The following is a 10607-nucleotide window of genomic DNA, read 5'->3' as shown; positions in this document are numbered from 1 at the left end:
CTTGGAACGTGGGCTTGCTAGCTCATGTTAAGGTGAGGATATTGTGTCTTTGCATTTTCATCCTTCTCTGTCACCATGTTGTTATCATCTCAGTCTAGCAGTTTTTAATAGCCCCACCTATCATTGCAGGTCCCAGCTTCTGTTCTGCTGGCATGCACAGGGTGTCACACATGAAGCCACCCTATGAGAAGACAGCTGTCTCATCTTCAGCTCTGGGGGTTGCATCTGTGCCCCTTGTCTTCCTAGGCCCATGGCTCTCCATTAAGTTATAAAAACCTATAACATCGAAGATGCATCTGGAGGATTTCTGAGCCTCCTTTCTGGAGTCAGAGAAACCCCAGTCATCCCTCTCCAGGAGCTGGATCCTGGACCTCCTCTTCCTGCCTCAGGACCTGGAGCCAGTGTCCATGGCTTCAGCCACCTCGGCAGGGTGGGCCTCTCCTCCATTCCTGATTTTATGTATATAAGTGTGTATGCATGCGTATGTGTGCATGTATGTATGTGTATACACACATGCATGCAGACACACGTCTTGGTTTTCTCCCTCTTTATCTGACTGATCACTGCTCTGTGTGTGGAGCAGAGAGGGTCCTTATACCCTTTCTCAGGAGTGTGGGTGCCCTCTTTAAATGCACGTGTGCCATGTTGCACACATGGTGGATCCCTCTTTGTCCATGATAAACTTGAGGGTAAATAATGTGCCCAGGGATGCAGGAAGGTCAGCAGAGGTGCAGGCCCATAGCTCTCTGACTCCAGCCCACACCCTCTCTGGCAATGAGGATGTCAAGCAGCTGGGGAGCCAGTGATGGACAGTTGCAGGGCTTCCACTACCCCTTGGTGGCTGCACACACGGGAGGTCTTCACGCCCTTCACCTGACTCATTTCCCTCCCAGGAAAAGTCTGCAAATCCGTGCCTCTGGACAGTGGCCCTGTCCTGATGGTCCTTTGGGGATTTAACGGGCTGTTATTTTAAAACTTCCAACAATGACATTTTATCTGCTCCACTGCAGAACTGGCTACAGTTCATGGCCAGGAAGGGATTGGTCGGTGTCTGTGCCAAGTTCCTGGGGGACCCTGAGCTGAGCGGTATAAAGGGCAGCCGTGTGAGGAGCTGGTGCAGCCTGTTCCAGCCCAGCGAGTGACCTGCCAGGTGGCCGTGAGTGCAGAACCCAGAGATGAAGACCCTGCTCCTGACCTTTGGCCTTGGCCTCATCACTGCCTTGCAGGCCCAGGACCCCACAGCCTCAGATGAGAAGAATCAGGATGTGAGGGTCGCATGGGCAGGCTGGGCTGGAGGAGGCTCTGGGAGAGGCTGAGACTTCTGGCTGGAGACCCTGCCCCGAGGGGATGGTCAGACAGAGCAAATGGAGTCTGGGCTAGCTGGTCCTGGGTGCAGAGGACTGGGCTGGGATGTTGGTATTTGGTGACTCCACCTTTCCCCTGTGAGTGAGGGTCCTGTGGTCCTGGCCAACCTGTAGGAGCTGGGAGCCAGCAACTGAGTGGGTCTGGTGAGGGCACTGGGCATTTTCAGGGTGGGCCAGGGATTGTAGGACTGTAGTTCTTGGGGTAGGGCAGAGTCTAGGGTCTGCAGACTAGGGTAGGGGAGGCTACGGAGGACACTGCCTGAGCGCTGATGGAGAGGAACCTTCTCCAGTTGTCAGGCACGTGGTATCTGAAGGCCGTGACAGCAGACAAGGAGATTCCCAGTCAGAAGCCAGAGTATATGGCCCCTGTGTCCCTCACGATCCTGGAGGGGGGCAACCTGGAGCTCAAGTACTCCATACCGTGAGTGTCTGTGGGTCTGGGTCAGGCCCACGATCTTCTTCTGCCTTCTCTTTCCCATTCGGCAGAGCTGATGGCCGCAGGGTGGGGGGAGACCACACCGGAGCCCTTCTCAGCCCCTCCTGCAGCACTGAGCACTTGGCCTCTCTGAGGGCACACTGTGCCACCGAGAGTGTCTTGTCTGAGGAGGGGCCACACAGGGGAGAGAGGCCCCGGATCAGAACTCATGGGCTTCGGGGGCAGTGCTGGCACCCCCACCTCCCCCCGACTGGGGAACAGGTGCTCCACATCCAGACCAGAGACAGGACGCAGGCTGGACCTCACGAATCTGGGCCTATAACCCTCACGGGACAAGGCTGGAAGAATGACCAAGACAGGACAATAGACACCAGGGAGATGGCTTGGCAGGCATTGGCAAAGACTGCTTTGAAATCCCTGTGTGACTTCCCACCTGTGCAGCTCACACCTGTATACCTTCCCACCTGTGTGGCTCCCACCTGTGTGTTTCACATCTGTGCAGCTCACACCTATGCGTCTCACACCTGTATGACTTCCCACCTGTACAACTTCCCACCTGTGTGGCTCCCACCTGTGTGCTTCACATCTGTGCAGCTCACACCTATGCGTCTCACACCTGTATGACTTCCCACCTGTGTGGCTCCCACCTGTACAACTTCCCACCTGTGTGGCTCCCACCTGTGTGCTTCACATCTGTGCAGCTCACACCTATGCGTCTCACACCTGTATGACTTCCCACCTGTACAACTTCCCACCTGTGTGGCTCCCACCTGTGTGCTTCACATCTGTGCAGCTCACACCTATGCGTCTCACACCTGTATGACTTCCCACCTGTACAACTTCCCACCTGTGCAGCTTCCACCTGTGTGCTTCGCATCTGTTCAGTTCACACCCGTATGACTTCTCGCCTGTGTAGATCCCACCTGTACAACTTCTCACCTGTCTGTCTTCCCACCCTAGTGTCATGGCAGTGCCTGACCTCTGGTCCTGGGGGCCAGCCCTTAGGGAGCCATGACCCTGATGTTCTCATTTTTTTTTTTCCCACAAGCCCCTAACTCAACCTTTCCCTCACTGGGGCAGCTGACAGTGGATGTGGGGTTGGTCCCTGAACATCTCGTGAAGGAAGAGGCTGGCTGGAGCAGCCCCGGCAGGACAAGGTTCAGTCACAGTGGGTTCAGGTCAGGCCCATGGCCACAGACAACACCTGAAAGCAGGAGGCCCCAGACCCCTGTGGCAGTGAGTGAGGGTGGGCTAGGAGGGCAGCCACCAGGAGTGGTCCAGAGCACCTGGGAGCAGGTGCGTGTGGCACGGAGGGCCCAGCTGGGGCCAGCTCTTGAGATGAGGAGAAGCACACTCCTCCACTTCCACAGCCCCTGCAGCTCCTGGCTGCCTTCATGGGGCATGGCACATGGCTGCTCGGGGCAGGGAGCAGGGGCACAGACCAGGGCCACTTTACCACATAGGTTCTGTTTTCCAGGAGAACAGGCCACTGCCAGGACATGAACGTTGTCCTGGAGAAAACTGATGAGCCAGGCAAATACACAGTCGGTGAGTCCTGGAGCCCAAAACACATGCGGGGGGGGCGAGGGGAGCTGGCACTTTTTGGGGTGAGATTTTGGCCTGAGAAGCTTTTCGTTCCTTTCTGACCCCATTAAATACCCACCCTTCCCTCCCACCGGTCAACTTGCCTTAAAGACACAAGCACCTGACACCAAACACCAGCTGTGGTGGATTGTCCCCAGGGCCTGGGCTGTCCAGGGCTTGGTTACAGCTGTACCCTTGGCAGGGTGCCAGGAACATACTCATGTTTGGCTGGTTGGGGCTGAGCACCCCAAGCTCCAAGTCTGCAAACCTTGCACTCCAAAACCTCCTGTGACTCACTGGTTGGGGATGTGACCAGCCCTCAGGTGTGCCGGGTCCTTGGGAGGTGGGGACCACAGGGCCGGGGCTTGGGCTTGGTGGAGAAGCTGGGTCAGAGAGCTCGGGCGGCTGGAGGGCGGGGAAGCCGAGGTGTGTGCCAGGCCGGTGCTGGGCCATCTCCTCGGTCCCTTCTGAATGATCAGGTGGCTTATTCAGGACCTGTGTTGCTGTCCTGCAGATGGGGGCAAGCATGTGATGTACATCACAGCGTCGCACGTGAAGGACCACTTCCTTATCTACTGTGAAGGCGAGCTGCAGGGGCAGCAGATCCACGTGCTGAAACTCGTGGGTGAGAGTCATGTCGTCCCATTGCTTCGGGGCTGTCCAGCAGGGAAGGGGAGCGGGTATGTGACCAGCAGCGTGTGTGGAAAGTTCCAACTCCTGGGGCTGGACTCCAGGTGAGGTGGCCCAAGCAGACACTGGAGTGATGGGAACGTTCCTATGGGAAGCCGAGAGGCCCCCGGAAGGTCCTCCGAGTTCTCCTCACGCCCAGGAGTGTGCAAACGGCAGAGTCGTGGGGACAGGCCTGCTGCCCTGGTGCCCAAGGGAGATGTGTTTCCTCCAGGGCCGGGCTGGTCCTGCCACTCAGCCCGTTCCCGGGAGGTGCCCCGTGTGCTGAGCAGACAGCATCTCCTGCCCGTCTGGCTCTGCTGCCACGGCAGCCGCAGGTGCCGCGGCTCCCAGCGCTCATCGGGCCTGCGGGCTGGGCTGCAGGTGCCAGCAACTTCCCAGCTCTGCCTCTCGCACGCGTGTCCCATCCTGGTCTCCCCTTCAGGCAGAGACCCTGAGGACAACCAGGAAGCCGTGGAGGACTTCGAGAAGGCCGCCACAGCCAGAGGACTGAGCCTGAAGCACATCTTCTTCCCCAAGCAGAGTGGTACGAAGGACACCCCTGCCTCGTGCCCCGTCCCCCGTGCTGAAACCTTGGCAGAGCGACATTTTACGGGGACGTGCTGCATCTTACTTTGGCTTTGTCCTTCCTGGGGTCATAGGAAGTGCTGGCTGACGGAGGGGCCCTGGGGCCCTTGCTGGTCTCTGGGGTCTTCTGAATCTCATGTTCTTCCTCTTTTCCACAGAAACCTGCTCTCCAGGAAGGCGTTAGGGTAAGTGAAGAGTTTGAGAAGACGCTGGAGAAAGCCCGAGTCCTGGAGCTCAGTGGGACTGGGAGAGGCCATGTGGTCTATACCACGCACCCCTCTTCCCACCTGGGCCAGGCAGGTGCAGCCTCTGACCCTGGAGCTGTCCCGGCACACAGATGTCACCTTCAGATTTCTGTCTGGGACGTAATTCCCGGGCAGGTGGGAGGCCCCACTGTAGTGATCGATCCTTTTGTTGGGTGCTGGTGGGAGACCACATCTGTCTCCCCAAGCCCCCCAGTGTGCTTGCCAGTAGCAGAAAGCTCCTCCTCAGTACCTCCCCAACCTCAGTAGTCATGTGACTCCATTTACCCAACGAGTTGCTTAAAAGATACAGAAATGTGGCAGCCCTGCCCACGATACTTCAGATTTCCTGGGTCCCTCCCTGGCTACATGTCATTTGGAAACTGGAGGTTCAGAGACTGCCCAAAATCACCAGGTGTGGGCAGACCCAGAATCCAGATGGCATTGCTGCCCTTCCCTTGCCCAACTGTTGGCCTGAAGACACCCCATCACCTCTTCACACGTGGGTGTGGAACTTTGCGGGCAGCCTAGGGACGGACCCTCCTCTGTCTGCTCCGACCCAGTGACTGGAGGCCCTGAGGGCATGACGTGTGCTGTCCCCCATCGTCCCCCAGAGGCTGGCATGTGCGCCCCACGCTGCAGCCCCCGACAGCCTGTCATGTGCCCCCCACGCTGTAACCCCCAATAAGGCCACATTGACCCTCACCTCCTTCCTAGGACAGGTACACATGGCTCCTCAGCAGCCCCAGGGATGTACCACCTGGAACTTCTGTCCTGGGAGACATGGAAGGAGCCCCCTCCTGTGGACTGGCCAGTCCCCCTCAGCTCTCCCCGCACAGCCCTGCCTCCCCCTGCCCTCGAATAAAGAGCTTCAGCAGTGCTCAGTGATTCTGTCTGTCTGTGGGGTCCCTGGGGCAGGCTGACCTGGACACTTTCTTGGGAGTGTTCCAGGAAGAAGGGGAGGGTAGAGACGGGGGTGGGAAGGATGGGAAGACTCGGGTTTGTCCTGGGTGGGTGCCACAGGCCGAGGGGCACGAGGGGCTGGGTGGAGGGGTGGGTGATGGCAGCTCTGCCCTAGGGTCCCGTGGGTGCCCCCGACAAAGTTCACATTCTGGGTGGTGGATGTAGTGTGGGAAGGCCCTGGTTCAGGATGCTACATAGTGAGACCTGCCACGACTGGGACAGAGTGGACTTCTGCTCAGGTGGGCATTGGACAGGGTCACTTGGACCCTTGGCACTGATCCCGTGTGAGCCACTGACATGGTGGGTCAGGAGGACAGCAGCTTGGGGCAGGCTGTGGCTGTGGCTTCAGCTGGCCAAGGAGTCCAGAGCCTGTCCTCAGGCGGGCCACACCTGAACTGCTCTCCCCAGGGCCTCGTCTGTGCCGGGCAGGTTTGGGAAAGGGGGTGGCCAGCTTGGGGCCAGCCACTAGCAGATGTCAACTTGTTCAGATGACTTTCCTGGGGTCCTGGCATTGCATAAAATTCAAAGTTTCTTTTGATAGTGCCACACAGTGACACACAGAGAGTTGAAGGGCAGAGCCTTCCTGTTACTTGCAGCTGCAAGGGACAGAGCAGGTGCCTGGCAGGGCCCTCGGGGTTGCTTGCAGTGTCCGACGAGGACGGTGGAGGGGTGTGGACTAACCCGCTGCTCAAGAAGGGACGGACCGGCCACCAGGAGGCTCAGTGCTGGGTCAGGACACGTTTTACGTAACTCTGTGCACCTGGGCTCCACCTTCTCATCTCAAGAAAGGATCTGGGTTCTTATGATGTGTCTGAGGTCAAAAGTGTACCATCAGTGGTCTTTGTCACATTCACAAGGCTGTGAAACCGTCAACACCATCTCATTCCAGAATATTTTCATCATCTTAAAAAGGTTCCTCACGCCCAGGAGCAACCGCCCCCCATCCCCCCACGCCCTGCCTCTGGCAACCGGAAATCTGCTTTCTGTCTCCATGAACTTGCCTGTCCTGGACCTTTCATACAGATGGGGTCATGCCGTATGTGCTCTGTTGCGTCTGGCTTCTTTCCTCTAGCACAAAGTCTCAAGGTTCGTCCACGCTGCAGCGTGTGGCAGAACCTCACTGCTTTTTATGACTGAATGACACTCCACTGTGTGGACAGGTCACACTTTATCCATTCTTCCATTTGCGCATTTAAGTTGTTTTGGGTGTTTTAATTTTGCTGTGAACATTCCTGTACAAGTCTTTGTGCGAACATCTGTTTTCATATCTCGCGGGGATGTACCTGGGAGTGGAATCGCGGGGCCACGTGGTGACTGTGTGTTTAACTGTTGGATCAACTGCCAGACTAGTTTTTCCTGAGCAGCTGCACCATTTCACGTTCCCACCGCAGCGTATGAGGGGTCTCGTTTCTCCAAGTCCTTGCCCGCACTGTTTTACCTGACTTTTGATTTTAGCATCCGGGTGGCTGTGAGGTGGTATGTCCTTTTGGTTTTGATTTGCATTTCCCTGATGACTAATGACATTGAGCATCTTTTCATGTGCTTTGGACATTTGTGTATATTCTCTAGAGAAATGTCTCTTCAGCTCCATTGCCCACTTTTAATTGGGTTACTTGCTTCTTTATTGTTGAGTTATCGTATTTTATGTTATTGTTGATACCAGACCCTTCTCAGATATGTGATTTGCAAGTATTTTCTCACGTTCTGTATCTCATCTTTTCATTTCCTTGATAGTGTCCGTTGTGATAGTTTTTAATTTTGATGAATTCCAATTTGTCTATTTTTCCTTTGCTTGCCTGTTCTTTGGGTGTAATATATAACAATTTATTGTCAAAGCCAAAGTTACAAAACTTTACGCATTTTCTAAGAGTTTTAGAATTTTAGCTCTTACATTTAGGACTTTGGCCATTGTGAGTAAATTTTTGCAGGTGGTGTGAGACCCACCTTCATTCCTTTGCACGTGGACATCCACTTGTCCCAGAGCCATTTGTTGAAAAGACTGTTCTTTCGCCGTTGAATTGTTGTGGCACCCCAGCGAGTCCTCACATCTGTGTTTGCTGGGTGTTTTTTTCTTACAGTCCCTCAGAACTGATCTTTACCTGACAGTTGTTTCTTTCTGGACTTGTGGACTTTCAGCCTCTGCGCTGTAGACTGGTATTAAGCTGGATCCTCAGGGGAGCCTCTGCAGATTTCTGGAGCTCTTCCTCTGTGTAGCACTGTCCTGTCTGGTTCCTTGCCTCACTCATTCTAGCTGTCTCAGCTGCCCCAAAGTCCAATCTCTGTCTCATCCACTCTGCACGACTGCCTTGCCCTGTGTGGTTCACCGCCCTCTGCCACAGTGGTGACGTTTCCCCAGACTCAGGGCTGCCACGAGCATTTGCGTCCCTCTCCCAGGGGTCACAGCTGGCACAGCCTGCTGTCCAGTGACTGAAAACAATTGTCTCCCATATAGGGACCGATTTTCCCTTGTTTGTCATGGGCATGTAAGTCTGTGCCCTTCTCCTCCCTGATGTGCAGGTAGAGTCATCGCAGTGCCCTGGACTATTGCAGCATCTTTCTAATGGGTTTCTCTGCTTCGTATCTGCCCCACAATTTGTCCTCACTGCAGCAGTGGGAGTGATCCTTTAAAAATGTAAGTCACGGGGCCGGCCTGTGGCTAACTTGGGAGAGCGTGGTGCCGACAACACCAAGTCAAGGGTTAAGATTCCCTCACTGGTCATCTTTAAAAGAAAAAAAAAGCAAGTCACACACTGACCTTGTCAGAGCTCTCCAGGGCTTATGCCTGACAGAGTGAAAGCTGAAGTCCCTGTGGTGGCCACCGCCTGACGTGGTCTGACCCCCTACCACCATCCTCATCGCAGGCCAGTCTCCCCTGTGTCATTCGCTCTGGTTGCTCTGCCCTCCGGTCAGTTCCTGGAACGTCCAGGCGTCCTCCTGCCTCCAGCTGGCACTGGATGGTCCCTCCACCTGGAATCCTCTCCCCTGGTCAGTGCCGGCTCATTTCCTCCACCGTCTTCAGCTCCGTACTCGAGCGTCAGCTTGGCGAGGCTGTCTCCGGCCATTCCATTGCACTACAGACAACAGTTGGTCCCAACACTCCCTGTCCAATGTGTTCCCTTTGCTTTTTCTGCATGCCCACCTCTCACGTGATGTGTAATTATATGAATCAGCGTTCAATCAGGATAAAGAAGCACACAATAGATTGCGCAGGGACAGTTTGCATAAGCAGCAATTAACTGCAAAGGTGTGACGAGAACTATAAACAATATCTCAGGGCTGCAGGAGAGCAGCTAAGGAGAAAGTAGACTGGCGGGGAGGGGCGAGGATCCCTCCACAAGGCTGCGTTCAGACCTCATGCGAGAAGGTGTGGCTGCAGCCCAAGGGATGCTGGAGAGGTTCGCTGGGTCACCAGGGCCCGAGCTGGCCCACGGTCAGGGCAGAGGCCAGCAGGCGGGAAGTGCAGGCTGGCCAGGCACGCAGGACGCCCCTCTTCCCTCCAGGGGCAGGTGTGCAGGGGCTGCGACGCCTGCGAGATTTACTGGGAACCCACTTGGAGGGACTGAATCTCAGCAGGAGGCCCTCCGTGGGGGTCCACAGAATTCAGTGTGGGTGAGCGCCCCGGGCGCCCCAACTTGTGCCTCTGCCAGCCGCACAGTAGGAGAAAGAAGAAAAAACTCAAACACCTGGAAGCAGGGAGGGAGGCTGTCCCCAGCCTCCACTAGCAAAGCTGAACTGTGTGCCAGGGCCAGGAGAGACGCCTGCTGTACCCAGCTCCACCGCCACAGAACAGGCCACGGAGCGCACACCCCGAGCTGGAGGGGGGCCTTGGTGGCTGGGGCCGTGGCTCGCTCACTCGTGTTGTTTATCTGTGTCCTTGGTCTAGAGTGTGAGCTCCTGAGAGCAGCACATCTTGTCTGCTTTATTTACTGATGCACCCCTGGCCCCGAAGAATGCTCGGCCTATGGAAAGGGTGCCAAACCACTGACCAAAAGAATAGATTTGTTTTATTCCTGTAAAGCCCCACATATGATATCATCTCATGGAAATATGATCTTTTCTTAGCCATGTTATGTTAATGGATATTTGAGGTATTCCCAAGATTTGCAAGTAAAGCAAATTTATCACTAGACATACCTACGTGTGCATATGTGGGAACGTACCTGTCAGAATGACGCCATACACATCCTTAAATAGGCAGCTATGCTCGTTGTGATTTTTTTAAATTAAACGTTTTATTTTGGGATCATTGTAGATTCACATGCAGTTGTAAGAAATAATACAGAGAGATCACACCTACTCCCTGCCCAGTTTGCGCCCATGACATCTTTCAAAACCGTAGGACGACATCACAACCAGAGACGGATGCTGACAAAGTCAAGATGCGGAATGTTCCGTCCTCTCAGAGTCCTCATGTCACCTTCTACGGCGACACCCACCTCCCTCCCGCCCCACCCCGTAACCCAGGCCCCCGCTGATCTCTTCCCCATCAGTATAATTTGGTCATTTCCGGAATGTCGTACGAGTGGAGTCATGCACTACATAAAACTGTGGGATTGGCTTTTTCCCTGCTCAGCATAATTCTCTGGAGATTCATCCAAGTTGTTTTATTTATTCAGAGTTCATTTCTTTTTATTCCTGAGTAATATCCATGGTATGGATATACCACTGTTTGTTTAACCCTTCGCTTCTTTTTGTTCTTTGCTTACATTTTTTAAATTTGAAAAATGTCCTTAAAAGTCCAACGATTTTCTAACATAAATTATG

The 10607-nt window shown here is 54.8% G+C and overlaps 1 protein-coding gene across 1 annotated transcript; it reads left to right on the top strand.

The window, feature by feature from the left end:
* Positions 1 to 1175: 1175 nt before the first annotated feature.
* On the top strand, positions 1176 to 5568 carry LCN1 (lipocalin 1). The gene is made up of 7 exons (XM_063082570.1): positions 1176 to 1265; positions 1655 to 1785; positions 3278 to 3348; positions 3899 to 4009; positions 4496 to 4597; positions 4797 to 4817; positions 5444 to 5568. Exons 1-7 carry the CDS (start codon positions 1176 to 1178, stop codon positions 5566 to 5568), a joined length of 651 nt encoding a protein of 216 aa, XP_062938640.1.
* The last annotated feature ends 5039 nt before the right edge of the window (positions 5569 to 10607 follow it).

Source organism: Cynocephalus volans, chromosome 17, assembly GCF_027409185.1.
Source record: "Cynocephalus volans isolate mCynVol1 chromosome 17, mCynVol1.pri, whole genome shotgun sequence".
NCBI lineage: Eukaryota > Metazoa > Chordata > Mammalia > Dermoptera > Cynocephalidae > Cynocephalus > Cynocephalus volans.
This window is presented reverse-complemented; position numbering and strand designations above follow the sequence as displayed.